This window comes from Bos mutus, chromosome 28 (genome assembly GCF_027580195.1).
Source record: "Bos mutus isolate GX-2022 chromosome 28, NWIPB_WYAK_1.1, whole genome shotgun sequence".
NCBI classification, from domain to species: domain Eukaryota; kingdom Metazoa; phylum Chordata; class Mammalia; order Artiodactyla; family Bovidae; genus Bos; species Bos mutus.
In genome coordinates this window covers 7,662,303-7,685,838 of record NC_091644.1, presented here as the reverse complement: position 1 = coordinate 7,685,838, position 23,536 = coordinate 7,662,303, and the positions used below count along the sequence as shown (strand labels likewise).

At 52.5% G+C, this 23,536-nt stretch overlaps 1 protein-coding gene across 2 annotated transcripts in view; it reads right to left on the bottom strand.

Moving 5' to 3' along the window:
- Window positions 1–2,761: 2,761 nt before the first annotated feature.
- The window catches only part of WDFY4 (WDFY family member 4), a 250,053-nt gene continuing 229,278 nt past the window's right edge, over window positions 2,762–23,536 (bottom strand). The window contains exons 53-62 of one of the 2 annotated variants that reach the window (XM_070364483.1): window positions 23,295–23,386; window positions 21,246–21,458; window positions 18,530–18,677; window positions 17,222–17,385; window positions 16,148–16,306; window positions 11,897–12,076; window positions 9,930–10,112; window positions 7,856–7,943; window positions 4,254–4,365; window positions 2,762–3,247 (exon numbers count right to left, since the gene is read on the bottom strand). In XM_070364483.1, the coding sequence (XP_070220584.1) occupies window positions 3,181–3,247; window positions 4,254–4,365; window positions 7,856–7,943; window positions 9,930–10,112; window positions 11,897–12,076; window positions 16,148–16,306; window positions 17,222–17,385; window positions 18,530–18,677; window positions 21,246–21,458; window positions 23,295–23,386 (1,406 nt within the window). In that variant the 3' untranslated portion in view covers window positions 2,762–3,180. Of the gene's footprint in view, window positions 3,248–4,253; window positions 4,366–7,855; window positions 7,944–9,929; window positions 10,113–11,896; window positions 12,077–16,147; window positions 16,307–17,221; window positions 17,407–18,529; window positions 18,678–21,245; window positions 21,459–23,294; window positions 23,387–23,536 lie in introns of both variants that reach the window. The other variant, XM_005900617.2, reaches the window with a different exon arrangement.

Here is a 23,536-nt window from a genome sequence, read left to right as displayed (position 1 = left end):
GGGTGAGAGCTGAGCATGACTGCTGTCTCAGGCTGACCTGGTGAATGTGGGTAGAATGTGGGGGTCCCTGACCCCAGACGCCCCTCACAAGCTACCAATTCCAACACTGCAGGGTGAGCAGCAACAGGCAAATACCTCCAGAGTTACCCTGTCTCTGTCTATTTCAGAATGTCTCCCCGTGGTGACTCTAGACCCCCACATCAGCATCATCCAAGAGATTAAAAAACCAACAGACAGACTGTGGCTTCTGCTCTAGCTGAGACCCAGAGCCTGCGAGTCAGACTTGCATTCCAGGATACTCCTGCAGCAATGCCGTCCCCGTGTGAGCGCGTGGGCTCCTGATGCACCTTTGGGTGTGAGATTGACCTGCTTCCTGCCGTGTTTGTGCCTCTTTCCAGCCTGGGCAGAGGGCTTCCTGGCCAGGGGTGCAATGGCTCTCTACCAGGACCCTGGCACAAGGCCTGGCTCAACAAGAGAAGATACCAGTGAGTGAGTGATCAAGTGATGCACTGAAAGATGACATCGTGTCAAGGATGAGAGGTCTGTCATCTGCTTCATTCCACCATCAGATAAACAGATGTGGTTTCACTCTCAGGACCAGTCATCATGTAGACACTGGAGTCTCATATTCCAGATACAGGAACTGAGGGAACTGAGGCCGAAGTCGGCAGGTAGTGGGGACCCTGGGAATGGGGCTCGTGCTCCCTGGTCCCCGGGCGCTTCTCTCATCTGTGATCATCACTGGGTGTGCCTGGCCCCAGACTCCGGTCTCTGGATGCTGAGCTGTGGCCACACAGCTTGACACAGCTCCTGCTCCTAGGCCGCTCATCTCTGCTGGATTTGGGGTGTCAGCAGGCCTGCGTCCATGTGGTCCTTATTTATACTTTGGCCCAGTCTGCCAGTGTTCCTGGCCTCTGCCCTGGCTGTTGGGGGCCTGCTCTCTCCCCCTTCCTCAGGCCTCTGTCCGGGACTTCCCTCCAGCACTGACAGTTGTCAGGGACCCCAGGCTGGCTGCTTCTGAAATACTGAGACCAGCAGGAGTCTCTTCCCACCCAGGTTGCCAAGCACCTCCCGACTCTGGATCCCCCTGCCTGGGGCTTTCCTCCCTGCCCCATTCCACGTGAAGATACAGGGAGAAGCTGACTGTCCACAAGCCAAGGAGAGAGGACTCAGAAGACATCAACCCTGAGGACACACTCCTCCAGACTTCTGGCCTCCGGAACTGTGAGAAAACTTTCTGTGGTTCAAGCCCCAGCCTGCGGTACTTTGCTCTGGCAGTCCTAGCAAGTGACCCCAGCCAGAGTGGCGTGCCCCAGAACACGAGATCTCTCTCTAGCCTCGCCACCTCATGTTACATTTGTTTGCACAAGCATCTTGGTTCCAAGACCCCAGCAGCAAGACCCACCCCCATCCTCCCATTTTTTCCTATGACCTGGGGAACCAAAATGCAGGGCTCAGGAAATGCTTGTTGAATGAATGAGCCCCAGACAGCCTTCGGGCCAGCAGACCTCTCCGCCTGGGGTAAATAACATGAGCTGCATTTTGAAACATGACAACGCCCTTGATATTTAAGACCTTGCTCATTGGCCTTCGCGGGGAGGGTGCTCTCTGCGCTTCAGTTTATGGTTCTCCGCTGCAGCTCCAGACTGACTAGGGGATTGGAAATGGGCTGTCCACTAAAAACACATGCAGACAGTATGGGAGGAGGCATGATCCTTGGCCCCGGGGTCAGACGTGTGCCCTTCTTACCCAGAGAGGGGTGCTCTGGGCCTGAGCTGAGTCTCCTCCTCCATCTTTCCGTTTGCAAAGAACTGGAAGTTGACAGGCAGACCACTATTTCCTACTCATCCTTCACTCACTCACTATTTTTGACACAGTTCATACCACCATCACTTTCTTAATATTTATCTTTACATGGACTCGCTGCCCCCTGGAGGCCAGATGACCTGGGCCATGAGACACTGAGTTCTTTTTTTTGTTAGCCCCAGGCCTGAGCTACATTGGAATGGGCCACCCACCAGGGTGTCTGCAGGGCTTAGAGAATTATGGGAAGGACTGGTATTCTCTAGGAGGGAAATCGCAGGGAGGGAGTTAAAGCTGAGGAGCGATGCCACCCCAAATCCCTGGGTGCTCACCGTAGCTGGATTTCATTGAAGAGGCAGGTGAATTCCCTTTCAAGGCTTCTGGAAAGCCGGAGGTGGGGAGATGTGAGAATGAGGGCGCTGCCTTCATGATCTGATGCCGGAATCTTAAGGTGCTGGAGTTTCTCAGAGGGGCTCACTGCTTGCCCTCTGCCATGTATTTTCAGATGGAGAAAAAAGGCACACGGCAGTCCAGATTCTCCCAGGATAAGCTGCAGCTTAAACCAGTATGTGAACTGGGGCCCTTGACCTTGTAAAGACAGGTCCCCAGAAAAGCCTGCTACGCCCGAGCCCAGCCGGACCCACTGCCTGCTGTGGCGTGCGGAGGAGGGGCAGCACCCCAGGCAGGGTGCGTCCTCACAGCTGACTTGCTTACACCTGCGCTGGGCAGCCACCGTGTCTGTGTTCTGAGCCCAGTCCTGGAAGCGGGCCTCCTGAATGTGCTCTCTTGCTCCCAAGGTCCCCTGCACACAGAGCGAGAGCACAAGAGGAGCAGATCCTACTGAGGGAAATGCAGGGCTGAAAAGCACTCCAGAAGTGGGCTGTGCGTCCCTGAGGCCGTTCTGCCTTTTTAAGTGTGGAGCCACAAATACCTCGGTGCGAAAGGCTGGCAGTTTTAAATTCAAGAGCCCTCTTGTATCTGGAAAATAGTTGTTTTAATAAAATAACAATACCATATTCCCCATTAGTTTCCAGTAAGCCACCCAATGTTTTTTCAGTGCAAGAAGCCCTTTGAAAGGTGAGTCATGTGTAATTGCGAGTGCTGGTTGGCACCCTTGAGCCAGTTTCCAGCATGCTGCTTACGGGTCCTGATGCACACGTGTATCTGCTTTATTGATGTGTATCCTGTGTAATCCAAGGCCAAAGTTCAGGGTATGGAGCTTCAGCGGCCTGTGGCCTCCTCTTTGGGACCCCATTGGAAGGGAGGCCTTGGGAGTTTCTTTTGCATCCCAGGCACTGCGTCTGAGCCCTCCACTTGGTACTGCTGCCTGTTGGGGCACATGGCTGCCGTGCCAGAGCCTCCACCGGCTCCTGTCTCCTACCCCTCTGCAGACCAGCAGAATATTCTTCCCTTCTCATCGCCGACCAGGAGTTTGGTCTGGTTTCTTGGGAAAAGAAAAAATAAAGAGGAGTATTAAAGCAGACCTGTGCACCCTGCTTATCCCAGACTGCATGCAGGACATTACAACATGGGGGAGGGGGTTCAGGCCAGGACCCGAGGAGAGCCTGCTCCTGGCCTCCACCTGAAGCAGGGGAGAGTCTTATGACCCAGGGCGAGCTCTGACCTAGGAGGGTTATGGCTTTGGAAGCACTGAGGGGATGCACCCAGGCACTGAGGCTCTGGGGAGCAGGGCAAGACCCTGACATTTTCCCTCCAGCGTCTTTGGGTGGATCTCCTGTCCTTTGAGCTATGCAGCCAGGCTGGGAGGCAGAAGGAAGGGCAAGTTCTTCAGCAAAGAATGAGGGCTCAGGGCCTTCTGTCCCTTCCCATACGCCCCACCCTAAGCCACCCCACCTCAGTCTGGCCTTCCCACCACAGCAGAACTCGGGTGCCCCACTCCAGGGCAGGAGGGGAGAAGGACAGGGCTCCTGAAGATCTGGTCCCCTGAGACTAACTCGCCTAGTGTGTAGGACAGACTAATGATTCTAAGTTCTACCATCGAGTAATTGTAAAGAATAAAACAATGCTGCCAAGGGTAGTATCTGACACCCATCCATTCCATGTTGGCTTCAAGCCCTTGAAAGGCATTTTTGTAATGCAGGATAACCACCATACCAAACGTTACAATCATCAAGGGACCTCAGGGAAAAAGTCCCTCTTTAGGATAAAATTACAAGTCAATATACTTTTACCTTCTGGATTTCTTTATGAATTCGTAGATATTCAATAGAGTGAGAGGGACAAAGAGGCAGCAAGAATATGTGTGTTAAGAACCATTTCCTGGGCCCTGCATGGCCATCTTGCTACTGTACATGCTGGGGCCCCCTGGGTTCCTGGGTCCCTGGAGTGAGGCCGCCTCCCAGGGCCCAGAGTCCGGAGGGGAACAGCCAGGGCTTCCTAGGGGCGGCACAGCGCCCTCTGCTGGAGGCTGGGCGCAGCCAGCTGGTTACCTGGACACGGCCAGAGCTGTCACTGCAGAGTTGGCCTTGCTGGGTTTCCCTGTCAAAGCCACGCTGACGTCCAGCTCTCTGCAAAGGGCAAGATTCTTCTCCCACCGGTGAACTATGAGGAACGTGCAAGAGGACAGTTAGAAAACCCGAGCGGTTTCACACACACGCGTGTATACATCCACACGCAGGGCCGCAAACACACACACATATATTTATATTTGCGGTCAGCAACTTGTTAAATTGAGGGGAAAATATATTTAATCTTGGCCTGTGCTGTTGCAAAAAGGGCCGCCCCAATTTAATCTGCAGGCTGTGGCGGTTACATGTGCTGACGCGCTGCGGTGTCCGTTGTGCACCAAATTGGATTTGTGTATTATTGCTTTCTAAATTGCATGCCTAGTTCAGCAAAATTGTTCATCAGTGTTTACTGGCTTTATGCTTAATAAGATACTCCACAATACCTTGCTGCCAGGATGTAACGCAGCCTGTAATTGCCTAGTAAAAATAAATTACATAAAGTCGGCATTATCAACTTACCTAAATCCGCTCACGCCATGACCAATAATTAAATGCTGAGAATGTTTGTTTTCAAAAAATAGAGCTCAATGATTGCTATTTCACTCATTTTAATGACTGTATTTGGGGACAGACGGTAGTTCCTTCGTGGAGGGTGAGGTGGAGCGACCTCAGTTGGGTCCGCCACCGTGAGGTCGCTTGGGTGCCGTCAGGGCGGTAGCGACGCGCTGTCCCGGCTGACCCGCTGGCACACGGCTCTGTGCTCCAGAAAATGCATGCATGTGTCGTGTTTGTGCATGAGTTCCCAAACCAAGCTTTTCCCACGGACTTTTTGTGTACCGGATTGAGACCAAATCTACTGAGTGATTCCTAAAATAAACTGAACTCAACTGGGTTGGTCTTGGCTGCAAATGACAAATGAATTCCAGGCAGAAATTAGATGGCATCTGCGCACAAATGCAGCAACCCCCATATCCTCAGTACCCTCAGAGAACTCCTTTCTTGCCTCTCACGGTATTCAAGGAATGCAGTAACAGACACACCAAGAGACACGCGCACGTATCTGTGTGTCAGCCGAGGACTAGTCCCCTTCCAGCAAAACGGTTCTAGGTAGTATTCGGAGCACAGCGAGCCCTGCAGTTGCGCAGGTCCACAAGCCTGCACGTGGATTTGCTGACTCTAAGCAGTGGCCTGGCCTGACTTTCACGAATATGTCTGTGCCCTTGGGTCATTTCATCCGAAGCCTCCTTTGAACTGTGACCACAAGCAGAGCAATCAATTCTTCTTGGCAGTGGTGACCTCAGGCTGGTCAGGACAGACAGCAGATGGACATGGGCCTGAGGCTCCCGTCCGCCCGACACCATCAGGTAAGTCCCCTCGTGCCATCGGCCGGTGTGTTAGGGGAGAAGTCTCCTAGTAATCCGAGAAAATGATAATCATGGCCTGCATTTTGTTGAGGAGATCTTTGTCTATGGGATTAGTTTTCTGTCATCTGCTTCCTACAAGTTAGGATGCACAGGAAGTACCTCTATTGACAGAGAGGGAAACTGAGGACCGGAGAGGTTGCAGGAGACAGAGCTGGGTTTAGAACTTTGTTTCCTGATTTTCATCTTGCTTCTCATCTCACTAGACCCCCTTCCCAATGAGCACAACCTTCTCGATCCTGAGTGGAAACCGCAAATCCATTGGCACTTCCAGAACCAGTGGAACGGCTCTGAGATGCCCTTCGTTCATCTGTCCCTTCATCCATTACCTACCCACGCAGCTAACACTCTGGCTCAGACACCCACTTACCAACCATGGGCTGAGCTAATGCCTTTAGCTTATCAGAGCTCAGTAGCTTCAGAAGTGGTCAGCTGAGCCCGAGATTAAGGTGGCGTGCTCTCACGCTGGTATGCCACAGAACACGTCATGAGCAGGGGGAGAATAAGAACTCTGTTCTAGCTCTCCTCCAAATGGGTGGGGGCTGGGGAGAGAGTTTGGCCTCTGTCCTCCAAAGAACTGTGAGCTCCTAAGAATGCACAGGACTCTTTTTACACTGTGATGGGCTGATTCATTGTGGTCCCAAAGGACCCTAGAGACCTTAGGACCAGTGAACTGAATCCCAGGGGCTGTAGAGTCTTGTGAGGTCACCATTCTGGGTCAGTCTATGTTCCTGACAAGGGTATCGTCTGATGGCATTATGTTGAAGGAAGGGATTCCCATGTAGATTCCAGGACCTAGCAGGGGCTCAGCCAATGCCCGTGTCTGCTTGTGTGGACGAAGAATCCATGAATCCGTGACTAAATGAATCGAGGAGGTATGGAGCACATTTTAGAAATGAACTAAAAATCGCTATTCCCTGCAGAAGACAAGTCTCCACAATCCGGAAAGTTCTCTCTAGTGGATGATCATGGGTCCCGGGATGCAGAAAGAACCAGAAGAACCCATGATGACAAGAGAGAGGCCACGCAGGACTCCCAGGAGTGAGGTTTGTCTGCGTTCATCCTGGAGGGATGGTCTGGCCCTGGCCAAGGAGCTTGCTCTGGGAGTGGGCGTATCTACTCTGGGGCAGAAATGAGAGCTATGGTGGTAATGGCTTCGGGCCACTTTAGGCCAGTTGCTGAACTGCTCCATGCCTCAGGCCCCTTCTCACCCAGGCATCATCGTAGTATTGTCTTCATGGGGTTGCCGTGAGAAATAAGAGAACACACGGAGGGGTGAATGGTGGAAACTGCTCCCAGTCAGCTCTGTCCCTCCCAGCTCTGTGAAGGTGGCCCTGGTGGCGCTGATGTCAGAGGCCACGGTGACAGAAGTGAGGTCAGATTATCTTACTCCAGGCCCAAATGCTACACCCCAAAGAGGGCTCTGCTGCAGAGCGGCGGCTCTTGAGCGGCGGCTCTTTTACTCTGCTGATACTGGCAGTCACCCGGGGGCTTGTTAGATATGGGAACTCTATCCTTCTCCAATCTTTTCCTTGAGGTTAGGACCCACATCTAAATGTTCCATGAGCCTCCTGGGCCATGCTGATGCAAACCACCCTCAGACCTACTTTGAGGAACTTGCCGTGGAGAGTAGGGGCTGCTGAGTCAGGGACAACAGGGCAGACTGAGGCCGATGGAGCCACTTCCTCGCCCCGGGACGCAGCAAAGCCATCCCTGCTTCTGTCTGCAGCCTGGCAGTCCAGGCCAGTGGCCAGTTGGATGGACCCAGGTCCTGGGCTGGGGAGTTTAGCATTTAAGAGTCACCCAGGAAGATGGATAGCATCAAACCAAGCTCGGCTGGGTGTGGCCCCTTCTGGAGCTCGGCAGCCCCGACAACCACCACCAGCACTGTTCAGAGGCCCGAGGAGCATCCCAGAGCCAGCTGGTCCCTGAAGGGTGAGGCTGGGCCTCAGTGGGGCTTCTCAACATGGATTCATGCTCCACCACCAGCTCACAGAAAACTGTGCTCCTGACCTGAGATCTGTCAACAACCCAAGAAACTCACTGTCTTCCCTGGTCTCTGTAGGCCTGGCTGGAGCTGCAGCTCTCGGCAGAGGAGAGAAGAGGGGAGGGAGGGCTGAGCGAGGCAAGGGTGCCCCCGGGAACCAGGAGCATAGTAGTTACCTCTGGGGCTTGGAGATGATGGAGCCCATGGCTCCTCTGGCGCTGCCTGCCCGGGAACGGACATCTTCACATCTTCAGTCTTCCAGATCTGCCCAGAACAGAGAACATGCCGTGGGCTGGGGCAATGAACCTGTCCGCAGGCTCGGGGCCATCCTTTCCTCCACACCTGGGGGACCCTGACAGGAGGGGGCATGGCCCCATTTCACTTCTGATGTTAACATATTCTCAGCATAAAAGCCTGCTTAGGCTTCAGTTTGCCTGCAGGCAAGTTTGGCTGCCGTAGACGGGATGAGTTCCCTCCCCACCCCTGGGTCGCAGGGCACCTTCCCCGACCTCTTACCTGCAGGGACGAGACTCAGCAGTCAGCTCATTGTCATTTTACTTAGCTAGTGCCCGCTTTGCCTGCCACCATTCCCAGAGGCCTCCTTACACCCAGCAGCACGACTTCCCGTCCTCTCCGTATGGTGCCAGATCTGTGGCGAGCGCCCTGAGGCTGACCACACACGGCATCTCACTTGCTGAGCCTGGACTTTCTTTCCCCGCAGGACAATGAGCAGCCTCCTGTGCAGGCTGCTGTGAGCGCAGCACCGGGTCTAGCCCAGCGCTGGGCCGCCCCGGGAGCTCAGTTAGCGCGCTGAGTGGACAAGAGCGGAGTGCCTGAAGACTCGCGCTCCTGCTCTCGGGGCCCACGAAGGAGGTGCAGCTGCCCCCAGCCAGCCGGGCTCCTCTGACTGACCCACAGGGCAGACTGCGGCCCACCCTGCCCTGACCCTCGTGATCTCCTTGTGTTTTAGCCAGCCCAGGATGCCCTTCCCTCGGCAGAGACCCTGTGCTCCTCCAGCCCACAGACGAGGCCCTGCAAGGGGACTTCCCAGCAGGCTCTCCTCGGTGTCATCTCTGCCGTCCACGCACCCTGACCCCTTAGCCTGCATGGCCTTCTCTGTACGCCCTGACTTCTCACCCTCAGGGCTCAGCTGAAACGCCACCTCCTCTTCTGGAAATAAATCCACTCTCCACTTGGCCCCCCACCCTGTTATTCATTCTGCTTCCTGAAGCATCACTCTCTGATGATTCTCAGACTTTGGGAATGGAGGGTCCTGGAGGATAGGGCTGCGTTTCAGCCCTGCTGGCTGGCCCACGGTGAGCTTTCACAAATGCGTATAGAATTCAAAGAGCATTTTCTTGAATACCTCGAGGCATGCAACTGACACTTCCTTTCAAAAATTGTGGAATTCAGATGGCAGTTTCTTGAGTAAAGCTCTTAATCATCCCTCATCTTATTTATTCCTCCCTCCTCGCTGTCAGTCTCAGAAACGTCACCTGCGTTTTGCTCCTCCCACACTATCCCTCCCACCCCAACGTTTCTCCTTTACTGTCTTCTTGGTTTCCTGATGGTTTCTCTCCCCACGGCCTTCCTCAGAGCATGCATGGCGCTCTTTGATTATCCCACTCTTAGCATGAGACACATATGGACACTTCCTGTTTGTCTTTGTTTTCTAGCATGTGACATCTTGAGGACAAGGACTCGCTTATCATTAACCTCTGGATCCCTTATGTGTGAGGTGCTTGGGACACAGCCAGAGTTCAGTGGATGTTAGGTGGGTGGATAGCTGGAGGGACAAATAAGTGGACAGATGAGTAGATGGAAGGGTGAATGCAGGAATGAAAGAATGGGTGGATGAAAGGAATAGTGGATGGACAGCAGTAGAGAGAGAGCTAAGCAGCTGGAGATGGGTGGATGGATTATTGGACGGATGGATAGACCAGTGGGTGAATGGATGAAAGGACGGCCCATACGTCCCTTGTCAGTGATGAATTATCTTCTGATGCATTTGGCCATTCAGCTTTTATAACATGACAGTAAGTATTTTTTAATTGTTGAAGTATATGTTATATAAAATTTTATGTATTATATTAATATTAAAAAAACCCTTGCCTTTGCCCTCACATGCTGCAGGGACCTGGTCTGGAATGTTTAAATGCAGTCTGCAGATTTGACCCTTAGAAGAAGTGGACAGAATGGAGATGAACACATTTCTTGTAGCATGCCCTATTCCACCCAAGGCACACCTACCCGGACCATGCCATCCCGACTCCCAGTGATGATGACATGGCTTGTGTCCCACGCTGGCCCCTCCACCACGTAGCAGCAGGTGATGGCTCCTTCTGGGCCCCAGGCCGTGGTAATGCTGGCCAGTGGCTGTCCGTTGACATCCCACAGGGACAAGTGGGCTCCCGCACAGGAGACGATGGTGCCCTGCAGCAGTGAGACGGGGCTTCACTTCAGGTTGGGATCACTGCCTGTCCATCTGTCCAGTCACTCAGTTTGCACACCCAAGCACCCTCCACCGGCCGTCTTCTGAAGACTAACCAAGGCACTCTCAGGCCTCCTAAGACATCCACTTCTGCCCGGTGACTCAGGCCTGCTGTGCTTCCACACAGCGGCACATTCCTGGTTCTTCTCATACTGAAATCCGGCACTGGGTACTGCTTTCGCCAGCACAAACTGACTGGCTCACCCTTTGGACTCCTCCCACAGCACTCTCCCCAGCAGCCTACTGACTGGCATAAAAGACCCAGCCAGGGTATCATCCCAGGCCTGGACACGGGGTCTACACCTGGCTGGCCGGCCCCACCCCTGTGAAGCAGCTTTGGACGACCCCTGGTGGGGGCAGGGAACAGGGGCTTGAATGACTGCATGTATTCATAACGTAGGGTAAGGTCTCCTCGGAGGAATTTCGGAGGAGAAATTTCCTCACTGCATCTCCTGAAATGTTTACGTCTGAGTGTTCGTGCCTTAACTCCTTGTCTATTTTGTGTCCAGTAGAGTTGTGGTCACTGTCACCAAGGACCCACCAAGGACGCCAAGAGCCATCTGGGGCTCTGCCTTGAACCTTGCCCTGACCACAGGAGGGATGTCGGGAGCTCCACGCCCTCTGCAGTGCCCGGGGCTGAGCGCCATCATGTCCCTTTTGGAACTGTTTGGTGGAGTCTGCCTGAGGCCCATGTCTGATATATCTCTGCTCAGCACCCAGCCAGCACTTTGGAACTCAGTCAGCTCCAGGACAAGGTGAGTCAAACAAGCTGTTGTCCTGATGTCGGTCTTCTCTAAGGGCCGGGGACATCATTCCTTATGAGTTTATTTTCTTCCATACCAGAACTTGGTGCTTTCCCTGTTACATCCACCCATTCATCCCTTCAGCAACATCCATCCGTCTACCCACCCACCCTCCATCTGTCCACACGTTCATCCCTCCAGCTGCCCACCCACCCATCCATCCATCCTCTTTTTCCCCATCTAATGTTCTTCCTGGATTGAAGCCCACTTGGAGCATCACTTTCAGCCGCAGTTAGCAGCAGAAGTCTCCTCCATGGCCTCTTTCTCCTCCTGTGATACAACTGCTCAGCCTACCCGTGCTCCAGGCCCCTCAGCTTTCCTATCAGCAGATGCAGAGCCTCAGAAAACCCCACACCCTATGATGAGGCTTCCAGTGCAGAAGCTCCACACTGGTATACACACACGTATATACGTTATACACAGTGTATATGCATGTACTGTCTACACATATTCTCACACACACACACACACACACACGTGGCAGGCTTCCTGACAGGCCTGTCTTTGGTAGCCAGTGTGCAGGGACAAGCAGACGTGTTTCCTGACTTGGAGACCAGAGGTGCTCGCCAAGCTCACGCTGATTCGCAGTCAACTGGCTGGATCAGTCAATCAAACCCAGAAGACCCCTCACCAAAGCCAACTTCCTTCCCCAGCTCCCCGATGCTCATGTCAGAACAGACACCTCCCACCAGCCCACCTCCTTGAGGGAAAAAAATAAAGAAGCAAAACATAAAATCAAGACCAAAATTGAGATTGTTGATGGCACCACTCTGCCTGTGTAGAGAATATCCCACATATCTGGGGCCTCTATACACTCTGGGGTGGTCTTTGCCCCCGGGTTTTCTCAGGCGACTGTCCACCATGTCACCATGAAGAATCATAGACATGTTGAGGATACAGACATTGAGAAAGAGGAGGCTCACCGAGACGTCGCTGATGGCAACAGCAGATACGCCGTCCCTGTGGGCGGGCAGGCGGGCTACATGGGTGAGGTGGTCCAGGTCCCACAGGATGCACGTGCGGTCTTGCGAGCCACTCACCAGGAGGCTGAAGGTGACTGATGCTGCCAGGCACGTGACAGCCTGCGTGTGTCCGTACAAGGCCTAGGGACAGGGGGTGAAAGTGCAGGTTATGAGAGCGGCCCTTGATCCAGTCACTCCGGAGATACTCCACGCTCCCTTTTCCTGTTGGGCCCCAGATGCGAGAACAGAGATTCAGAGTGATCCAGTGACTGCAGCATTTGTCGGGTGTGTGTGTGTGAGTCTGTGTGTGTGCGCGTGTGTATTCACGGGTGTGTGGCTGGCTTCTCAGAACCATTCCTTTCCAGGGTTGAAATCCAGAGGGGGAGAGTCAGTAGTCCTTTTTATCACACTCAGACGGAGACCCAGCAGCTCCCTCGTGCTCTCTGCCCCCCATGTTGTCTTGCAATCTGAAGTGGCTGCTGGTCTGCCGTGTGTGGTATCCCAACCAGTGGCTCAAGAATCATCTGGGAACTTGTCAGAAACGCATATTCTTGGGCCCCTCCTAGGTCTACTGAATCAGAAACTCTGGGAGTGGGGCCCCCAAACCTGGGTGTTCACAAGCTGTCCGGAGAATTTCATGCATGCTCAAATTTGATCATCACACTAAGGGAACCTCAGAAACACGTGTGCTGGGAGAAGGCGGGGAAGTCAGGTCATAGTTTAAAAGGTTTGACTTTTCAAGTCCAAAGGATCCACGTTCATATCCAGTCTGGCTGCCCAGCAGCTGGTGACTCGGGGCCTCAGTCCTGGCTCTCAGGTTGGCCTAGGAGGATAGTGGCTTGGCTGATGGATAGTTATGTGTCCCGACCTGGCCAGAGGCCTTGCTTCGCACAGACATGTTCCTGGGGGACTAGGGATGCCTCCCAGGCACACTGGGATCCCTGGCCTGCTGCTGCTGGCTGTGGTGTGGTTTCCATTACAGCTGCCAGGCCAGCCTGGCATGAGAGCTGGCATGCACACACATGCCTGCTGTCCTCTGCAATCAGCCTGAGAAGTGCAGAGTTGGCTCTCTGAAGCCTGACTCTCCCCTCATCTGGCGGTAAAGCTCCACCCTCAGGACTGTCTGCCACTCACTCATTGAGTCAATGAGGTTGAGCATCATGTTTCAAAGTGGTCACTTGGCCTGGTCACAATAATTACAAGTTCAGCTGCAGATTCCCATCTGTGCTCCATGGATCCTAACATGGCACCAATCTGATGGATGTGACCCATGGAAGAAGGCTGGGGTCACCTCAGGGGCTACTTGCTGCTGCTAAGTTGCTTCAGTCATGTCCGACTCTGTGCGACCCCACAGACAGCAGCCCACCAGCCTTCCCCGTCCCTGGGATTCTCCAGGCAAGAACACTGGAGTGGGTTGCCATTTCCTTCTCCAATGCATCAAAGTGAAAAGTGAAAGTGAAGTCACTTGCTCAGTCGTGTCCGACTCTTAGCGACCCCATGGACTGTAGCCCACCAGGCTCCTCTGTCCATGGGATTTTCCAGGCAAGAGTACTGGAGTGGGGTGCCATTTTAGGGAAGTGAAAACTGTCTGAAAGAAGAGAGGAAAGCAGAGGGCTTGACAGGAGCTTTCTGGTGGTTTTCCCAGAATGAACTCTGCCTAATGGCTAAGTTCTGACTTCCGGGGACAGGACAACTCCAGAGCGTGCAGGCTGGGGACCCAGGTATGAAGATGGGGGATGCAGAGACATCGGCTGGGAGCCCAGTGCCTGTGTGAGCTGTCTGTTACTGGAGTGGGGCCTCTGCTTTCTTGGGGGAAGCGTGGGAGAGGCAGGGACCACCGTGTGCGTGGGCACTGCCCACCTCTGTAAGCCTCTCACCAGCCTGGAAGCTAAAGCGCCTGGAGGCAGTCAGCACCACTCCCTATTTGGGAAGGCCTGGGGAAAAAATGAAGGAGGACAGCAATTTTAAACGTTCTCCATTGGCTCTTCTGTTCTCAGAATAATACCTCTCATCATGGCCAATTAAAATAGCTCCACTATATCACCTTATACCTAACTAAAGTAGCAAAAAATAAAATACAAACCTCTGAAAATAATTCCCTGTTCTGGATATGTTGTGGTGAAATGGGCATTCTTGATTGCGGTGGCACTGTGAAACTGCAGAGCCATTATAGAAAGCATTATGTCACTGTTCTGTAATTCTGCTTCTTGAAATTTGCTATAAGGAAATGATTAATCAGAAGCAAACAGCAATCTAAGATGTTTTCTGCAGCACTATTTAAAATAGTTAAAATTGGAAGCAATGTAATTGTCTAGTTTTGGAAGAAACGGTTTATTAAGCTGTGGTACATTGACATGAAACAATTGAAATGTAATTTTATGGAGATGGAATAAAATGGAACAATTGAAATGTAAATTATAGAAACTGTAGAAAAGCGGAAACAATTTGATAGGCTGGGTGAAAATGGAATCAACGTATCTACACGATGATCAGAAGGATGTAAATATGTATATCTGGGGATCAGAGCATGTAAGGATGAACATTTTTATATGGATTATAGATAATCATTTGACTTTGAAATATGTCTTTCATGTTGTAATATTCAGAAATAAAATACTTAAAAAAACTGTTAATGAAACTATTTAATGATGACTTCTCTGTCTACAAGTCTATAAGTAAGGGAGGGACCCCTTTCTCTGAGGGATCCCCAAGGCTGTGTTAGCCTCTTTGGGTAAATGATAAAGTACTTTATTTCACTTAGGAAATAAGAGCATGTGGGATTCCCCCACCTTTTTGTCTTGATTTATAGCTAGGAGAGGATGATGAATTACATTTTATACTGTCGATACTGGGGCTTTTACACTGCATCTTCACCACTAACCAGGACCTTGGAAGGGCAATGGAGGGGGGTCACTTCCCTGGCTCCCCAAGGTGTCTTTGGGATTGGGCTGGATCCCCTCATCCCTGGAGTGATGCCTGGGAGAGGTGGATTCTCCATCCCCATAACAGGTGCACAGTCTCTTCACGCAGGTCAGGAAAGTGAAGATGTGAAAAGACAGAAGGCTCTAAGCCTGGCTTGGGAGGACTTCCCTGGAGAGTCTGGGTGAAGGCAGCCCATACTCGACCTGCACAGCTGCCTCCCGGTAGGTGCCATGGTCTCTGCAGGACTAACCAGCTCCCTCAGCACTGACCCTCGAATTCCCTCACCTCACGTTTGTTGAATGTCCACTGCTATGTACCATGCATGTGCTGGGGGTGGTGCCAGGGAATAAGGGCAGGCTCTGGGGAGACCCACTGATTAGTAAAGCATCCAGAGAAACCCAGCATCATTTCGAGTGTAACATGTCCAGTTTGGGAAATCTGGTCAGTGGCAAGCCTCGTATGGTTAACATTTTTTTTTTTTTGGTCACTTTGGGGCTGTATGGATCACTAAAACACAGATGGAAACATGAATTGCATTTGGAGATGGAAGTGTCTCCTAGAGATATTCTCCAGCAACTTCAAGTGTATGCAGGGGAAAGCACAAGGCTTAGAGTCAGATTTAAATGCAAGTCTGGCCTTTCCGAGCCTCACATTTCTCATCTGAAAGTGGCACTAAGGGTACCTGCTTCCCAAGATTACAGTTAACATGCAGAACCTTAAGTGAGCGGTCAGTTTCACTCTGTTTCTTATTCCTGGCAGCTGTGGTTTGCGAGGTAAGACTGGACGAGCTTTCTGCCTCCTGGTCTCTTGCTCCTGTGTCTGCCACAATCACCCCTATTTGGAGACAGTCTTTTACTTTCTGACTCTATGCTCTTGGACAAGGCACTTAACTTCTTTGATTTGGTTTTTCACCAGTGAAGTGGGGATGATAATGATTCCTATGACAGGGCAAAATGAGGAGGTAAAATGAGGCTGTTCACGTAAGGTGCCTGTGAAGAATGCTAAAAAACATCTCCCAGTGCAAAGGCTCCCGATTTCCTGGCCCTGCTGTGTAGGTAGCGTCTCTCGCTGAGGCGCAGGTGTCCGTGGAAGCACCAGCCCTGTGTGCTCGTCAAATCCACCCGAAGACACGAAACTGCCCATGAATGACATGGACCCGTGTGCCCTCTGCGCTCTCAGCTCCCGAGAGAGGCAGAGCTCTCAGCGCTTGGGAGCTGGAGCATGTAGACACCGAACCTGCCAGAGGTGCTACACCTCCCCTGAGCCAACACCCCTGTGGAGGTTCCGTACCTGCTTGAGGCGCAGGCCTGTGGCGCGGCCTTTGGTCATGCTGAGCTCCCAAACACACACCACGGCGCTGGTCCCGGCGGTGATGATGGTCGTGGGGGATGGGCATGCAGCACACAGACAGCGGCCCCAGGCAGCCAAGTTCTCAAATGTCACCAAGATCTGCGGGAGATGAGGCAAGCGAGATGAACACTGGCGCCAGAGCCTGCACCGGGCAGGGAGCTGGCACAAGGCGACGGGGGGATGCGGGCAGATCTGGCTGCTTCCACCGGCCTGATTGTGTGCTGTGGAAACCGAGGGTCAGGCCATTTGTTCAAGAGAAGCCCTGGTGACAGGCTGCCCGGGTATGTCTCCAGAGAGCGCCTACACCCAAGGAACAGGTGGGAAGAGGCAAGTAAGCAGGAGGGTTTGGGGACACAGCAGACATGCCCTGTGAGCTTGGGAAAAGCAGAGCCCACTTTCAGGAGGTGGGGACATCTGGGGCCAGTTTTGCTGGCTGCCTCCTGCAGGGGGGTGGGGGAAGGCTAGGGAGGGGAGGGAAAGCTCGGTAAGCAGGGAATTCATGCCACGTGCTAAGGGGGGAGCGGAGCAAGGGCAGAAAACAGGGCCAGAGGCCACGTCAAGAAGGTAGAGAGGAGCGGATGGCCTCGCACAGGCGTGGAGGACCAGTAGCCCAGTGGCCTGCTCCTGGCGGCCTGCAGAATGTTCAGTTTGTGCCCTCTGAGTCTGAGCCAGAGGAGGGGCCAGAGGGGCCCCTAAGACTTTCCACCCAAACTGAGTAACCACCTGGGCCTTCTCAATGCAGCCAAGTGACCAGCCAGCAGCAGAGACACTGCGGACGTGGCAGCATGTCCACTTACAAGCTCGACCCCTGGTAACACGGGGGGAGGCTTAGCCCACCGGGCTCTTGGCATGGTCGCTCAAACCCTCTCATCCCCAGGCTGGGGGCGCGGGCACGTGGAGGAAGTGGGGGTGTGGGCAGCTGTGGCTGCTTTGGCCCGCCGGTCTCCCGACCACCTCTGCCGCAGCCAGCAGCAGGCCGAGGCCCTGGGGCCACCCGCCCCCGGCGCCACTCGCCTTGTCAGAGCCGTAGCTGCCCAGGCAGCAGCTGAAGTCGTCAAAGCCCCAGCTGAAGGTCCTGCTCCAGTGTGGGGGCAGCAGCATCTTGTTTGTCTCCACGGCCAGGATGGTCTTCTCCGTAGGAACGATGTGGCCGATGGCTCCTTTGGGGGATTCCGAGCCTAGGGAGAAGAGGTACATATCTGCTCCCCAGTCAGTAGGGAGGAGCTTGTTTGTCAAAGGACGATACCTGCTTTAGCTGGGCCCAGAGAGGAGCCGGCAGAGCCCACCCAGCCGGGCAGGAGCCTCTCCTTGTCCTGGTCCCTTCCTCCTGGGCCTCCCTCTAGGGGCCATGTTACCTCTGGCCCCAAGCTGGGTCCCCGGGCCCTGGGTCTCTCCCCAGACTTAACACATACATGAAGTGTGGGCCATGCAGGTCTTTAGTGTCTCTTATGGGCTGATGCCAAGGGAAGAGGAACCGAGGCTGGCAGGGCAGACCGCACAAAGCCAGAGGAGCCGGGGGCGGGGCTCTGTCCTTCCCCACCTTCCAGGCATCAGGTCTAGCAAGGCTGGGGGTGCCAAGGACACTGCTCTTGGATTCAAGAGAGAAAACCCTGACAAGTCTGGCCTTATACTCCTTGGGGCCAGAAAGCTGTTCCAGGTAGGCTTCCCCAGAGCAGTGAGGCCCCAGGGTGGACGTCATACACACCCAGTTCCTCCAGGGGCAGGGCTGGGACCTGCCCGGGGGCCGTCAGCCTCAGGCGCCTGCCCCTAGCTGGTGGCTGCAGGCCCACCTGGGTGGTAGGAGCAACAGCGACTGCGGGCCCCAGAGTGGGGGCTACCATCTTGAGCTGTTTCTTCTAATAGTTTCCCTTTTTCTTTATAAATTCTCTGCAGGCCCATCCATCTGGGCATCAACACAGAATTCTTTAATAGCAGCCATTTGAGTACTGCAAAGAGCAAACCCCTTTAGCGGCCCTTCTTACTTTCATTTTTCTGGAGGTGAGGAGGGGTCTGTGTGTGTGTGTGTGTGTGTGTGTGTGTGTGTGTCTGTGTGTATTGATAGGGGTGTGTGCACATGAAAGAGACAGGAGTGTTTGTCTCAACAGACAGGTGGGTCTTCAGAAGTCAGGCTGTAACAGAGGTGGCCCCAGACACTTCCAGAGCAGAGGCCTCCCCAGACTCCTGATGCGACTGGAGACACAGTTGGGCAGTCAGACCCCAAGCCTCTGCCCCAGCCTGCACCCCTGAACCTCCAGAAGAACACCAGTCATTGAGGGACAGCTCCAGGACAGGACACCACCCAAAGCAGGACCAGGAGCTCACCTTTGACAGTGACCTGGGAGGGCCTCAGCGACTGCAGGCTGTACAAGAAGGGCTGCGGGTGCCCGGGCAGGCTGGCAGGCGTGGAGATGTCCTTGCCAGGGGAAGGCTTCCCTGCGGCAGTCCGGGCCGGATGGGGTTTAGTAAAGAGCTGCAGAGAGAGGCAAGCAGACAGACACGTGCCGTGCCGGTCGTTAGAACAGATGGACAGAGGGGAGCCGTCCTTGGGCAGTCCCAGCTGTGCCTCTGCCCTGGGCGCTGCTGGGGCTGAGCTTGCTCCTGACCGAGGTGAGCTGAAACAGAATCATCTGGTTCACCCTTTGGATGTTGCAGGAGAGGGGACTGGGGCTCAGTCAGGGGCGGCTACTTTCTCAAGGCCATGGTGCAGGGCTGGCAGAGAACTCTCTTGGAAGCCAAATCCGTCCTCTTCTCCAAGCTGCTTGAGCAAGTCATGAGCCCCCTGAGGAGCCTCTGGTCCCCAGCTGGGAGAGCTACCTTTCCTGCCAAAGGGTCAGAATGACCCTCTTTCCTCCCTAGCTCATGTCTCTCTTCATTTGCTTGAGCTATTTCTCATATTTTCTCTTTTTCGTTATAAATCCTCTGCAGGCCCATCCATCTGGGCATCAACACAGAGTTCTTTAATAGCAACCATTCAAGTATTCTTAAGAGCACAGGCAAACCCCATTAGCGGCCTTATTTTCATTTTTCTTAGAGCTCTCAAATTGTCCTTAATGCCAAACTTTTGCATAACTGGACACAGTCTGAAGTGCAAGGCCAGGCTGCCTGGCAGAATCCTCGGTGCTGGGCTTGAGAGTGCAGCTGAGGCCTGCTCCAGCTCTCCACCCTCACTCCCTGACTGGGTTCGTGCTAGGCTGGTTTCTTCAGCCAGCAGCACAGAGTTCTGCTTCCAGATGGAAACATCCGTGGCGCGCCATGATGGGGGTGGAACTGGCCATGGCTGGGCTCAAGGACGGAGGTGGGGCTCAGCAGGCAGCCCCGGGATCTCCGAGGAGCCTTGTTACAGCCCTGGACCAGATGCTAGACTATCTAGAAAAGTCGGGTGGGTGATCAATACAAACAGAAATCACATGATTTTTAAGTGAGCATTAAAGAACGTTCTTCATGCATATTAGACTAACGAAGGCACCGGGCTGGACCTCGTAAGGGCTTTCGCAGGCACAGCCCCTTGGAACAGTGCACGGTCCCAAAGCGTTTGATCTTGCCTTCAAGCTGCAACCCCTGGGGAATTCTAACTCTGACGATTGTTTTAGAAATATTTTTTAGAAACTCGTATTGGGTTGGTCAAAAAACTCGTTCGAGTTTTTCCGTAAGACATTATGGAGTATAATATCTCATTACTTAAAATCAGAATTTAAAGAGTGTACATTCCATGATCCTACTGATATTAACATATTTTTGCTTGTGGACTACAACTTCAAATTATTTATTTCTAGAATAATATTTTTAAAATTAAAGAAATGAAACCGTTTAGCTACTCTAGCTTTTTTCCTGAAATTCTCTCCTGTCTACAAAGCCTTCCTTGGCCAAACTCACATTTGCAAACTCACATCTCCAAGTCACCCTCAGGCCTTTCCACATTCCCCTTACCTCGGAGCTGCATGAACCTGAGCATGTCACAATAAGGCCAGACAGAAGTGATGTTATTAGATGAGCCCACCCAAGCCTCATGGTTACAGATGGGGAAGGCTGTTGCCCAGGATGGTCTCGAGTTGGCTGGGCCTATGTATTCATTTTCTGGTGTGGTTCCTGACTGCTTAGGCTGCGACCCCACGGTCCATGGGGCCATGCTTCTGCCTCCAAATGGTTATGCTCAGGGAAAGACATCTCTACACCAAATGGGAGCTTGAAGATCAATGGGGCTGGGATCAGCTAAATAGGCCTCAAGATGTCATTGTGAACGCACAATCTCACATCTCTGCGGGACTATCCTGATGCACATAGAGCTGGTGGAGCAAAAGGCCCGGGCACCCTGGGGGCAGAGCTTGGATGCTTTCACAATGGGGCCAATACGATGCAGTTTTTGGAGCCGGCCAGATGGGGCAAGGGCTCACTGCTGACACCTGCCAAGGGTGCAAGTGTGGGCAAGTTATTTATTCAGCCTCTCAGAGCCTCAGATTCCCAATCTGTATGATCCCCGTACTCAGAACTTAAGAGAGGATTCAAGGAGGGAATCACACAAGTTACATTTTTTGAATGTTAATCATATTTCAGACGCTTTCATGCACTTGGTTAATCTTCACAACAAACCTATATAAAGAATTAAATACTGTGTATTTATCATAGTGTCTATCACATGGGTCACAGATGGATGTAGCCTCCATCATTGTTAATGATATCATCACCTCCCTTGACATCAATGGGTTACGGAGAGTTAAACCTTGATATTAAAGTCCCAGAAGAAGAGAGTGGCAGAGGATGAGATGGTTAGATAGCACCATGGACTCAATGGACATGAACTTAAGCAAATTCCTGGAGATAGTGGAGGACAGGGAAGCCTGGCTTGCTGTAGTCCGTGGGCTTGCAAAGAGTCGGACACAACCGAGTGACTGAGTGACAACAACAATTAAAGGCATAGGGAGGTGACTGCAGGCCATTTTATCTCTCCAGTCCTCACCTACTCCTCACTCTCTCTTCCATCCAAGCTCACCCTGCACACACTCTTTTGAGAAAGTAAGACAAGAATCATGGCATGTTGTACCTGTTTGGGCACCTGTCCAAAGTTGCTGACGAACCCCAGGATGGTGCTTCTGATCAGGGGGTCGCTGATGCTGCTGAGGTCCACTTTGTCACCATAGAAGTAGGGATGGAAGGTGTTAACAGCCTCCACTGCAGCTGACCCCTGCTGCTTGTACCCAAAAATGAGGTCTATCCAGTGGTGCAGGTTGGCGCTGACAAAATCACTTTCCAAAGCCTGGAACCAAAACCAAAAAGCGTGAAAAGCACAGGGGGCTCATGGACTCATGGGCCCTCTGCCCAGATCAGGAGGGGGTGTGTGGTTCAGGATGCTCTCTCGGCACGGGAAATATAAGCGATGCCTCCCTGGGCTGGATGAGCACTAAGCGAGATGTGCGGTCCCTCTAAGGACCACGCAATCCTGCCTCAAGCTAGTGGCCCATCCAGTCCACAAAATAACCTTAAGCAAGAGGAAATGTGGGCCAGTGTCTGGATTTCTGGTTCACCATTCATTTCTGCTGAGTAGAGCCCAAATCCAAAGCTTGGTCTCCAGAACCCAGAGACAGTCATTTGGAATTGGCTGGGCTCCCTGATGATGCTGGCTTGGGAAAGCCAGGTCATCTGGGCTTGGTTAGTGTTCTGATGCATATGACCATATGCTTTTGGGAAGGCCACATGTGGTAACGCCATAGGAGGTGTGATGCCTGCTGTGGCTGAATTTCCAGAGGCAAGGGTTAACCAGGGAAGAACTTTCTCCTTACCAAGGGAGAAGGACAGAGGAGAAGACACAGCTTTGTTACTAGTTAGGCCTGCCTTCAGGTTGTTTTTCTTTTTTAGGTATAATTTACATACAATAAAAATTTCCATAAATGTGCAACTTAATATGTCCTGAAAATTGCATGCAGTGATGCAATCAACAGTATATTCAAGATACAGAATATTCGTATCAACTCAAAAAGTTCTCTTCTCCTTGTTCATCTCTTACTTCAGAATGTGGTGATTCCTGATCTCATCTGCTTTCTGTCCCTCTTCTTTACCTTTTCTAACATCTCACAAGAATAGAATCCCATAGTATATATCTTTGGGCTTGGCTTCTTTTGCTTAGGACACTGCTTCTGAGATTCATTCATGGGGCTTCATGTATCCATTATCTGTCCCTTTTTATTGCTAAGTAATATTTCATCATGTGGGGGTATCGTTTGTTTAGCCATTTATGGTTATAGGCATTTGGGTTGTTTTTGACTAGTATAAGTAAAACTGATGACTATTTATGCACAAACCCTTCTGTGGACGTGTTTCCATCTCTCTTGGGCAAATACATACAAGTGGAATCGCGGAGCGACGTGGTAAATGCATCTTCAACTTTACAAGAGTTCTTGTTCAGAGCGGGTGCGCCATTTTCCCCACCAGCAATGCGTGGTGAATTCTGGTCGCTCCACGTCTTTGCTTGACTCTTGGATTTGCAGTAGTTTAAAATTCAGCCATCCTCGTGACTGTGTGGTGGCATCTCATGGTCTAGTGTGTGTTCCCCTGATGACTAGTGATGTTGAACATATGTCACGTGTGTATGCTAATCCAGGTATTTGATCCAGAATATGTGTCCCCTGATGACCTGTGACCTGTACCCACTTCAGTCTTTCTGGGTCATAAGCCAAGTCCTCTCTGGTCCTGGCAAATATTTTGGCCAGTGGGACCCCCTTGAGGCCTCCGGCCCCTCTCTGATCTAAACTGGGCAATATGGTCCAGGGCTTGGTTTTGACTGTGGGGTTGGCTAAGGGCACTGACTTGCCCTCCACCTAATAAGAATCTGAATTTGCTCCCCTCATGAGTCCTACAATAAATTGGCACAAGGACAAAGCCTAATGGATCTCTTAAAAGAGCCCAGAACCCAAGCTTTTTCCTGCCTACCCAGGGCATGGGGCCCAGTTCCTTCTCTGAGTTCTCTAGACATAAGAGACTCAGAAGTATTTATCACAGCCCTCCACTCAGACAGAAAGCCTCTATGGACATTAAGGGCACACCGAGGTCCTCACTCAGGACACCAGGGACTCTGCCGTGACCCCACGCAACTCACTTGTCTGTGCAGGCTGATGAATTTCCGGGGGTCTCCATCAGCCCAGGGAGGGAGCTGAACATCGCCCAGTGCTGTTCCGTCCTGCATGCAGCCTGAATAGGGTGAGAGGCAGCAGGTCTTTGGGTAAATGGGAATCCACACTGGTTAGGAGTCGGGGTGTGTGAACACTGTGCTGTCCAGTACTGGGATTCCTGCATAGACTGCACTGCTTCCTGTCTCCTCTGTTGGAAGGGACCCCACCC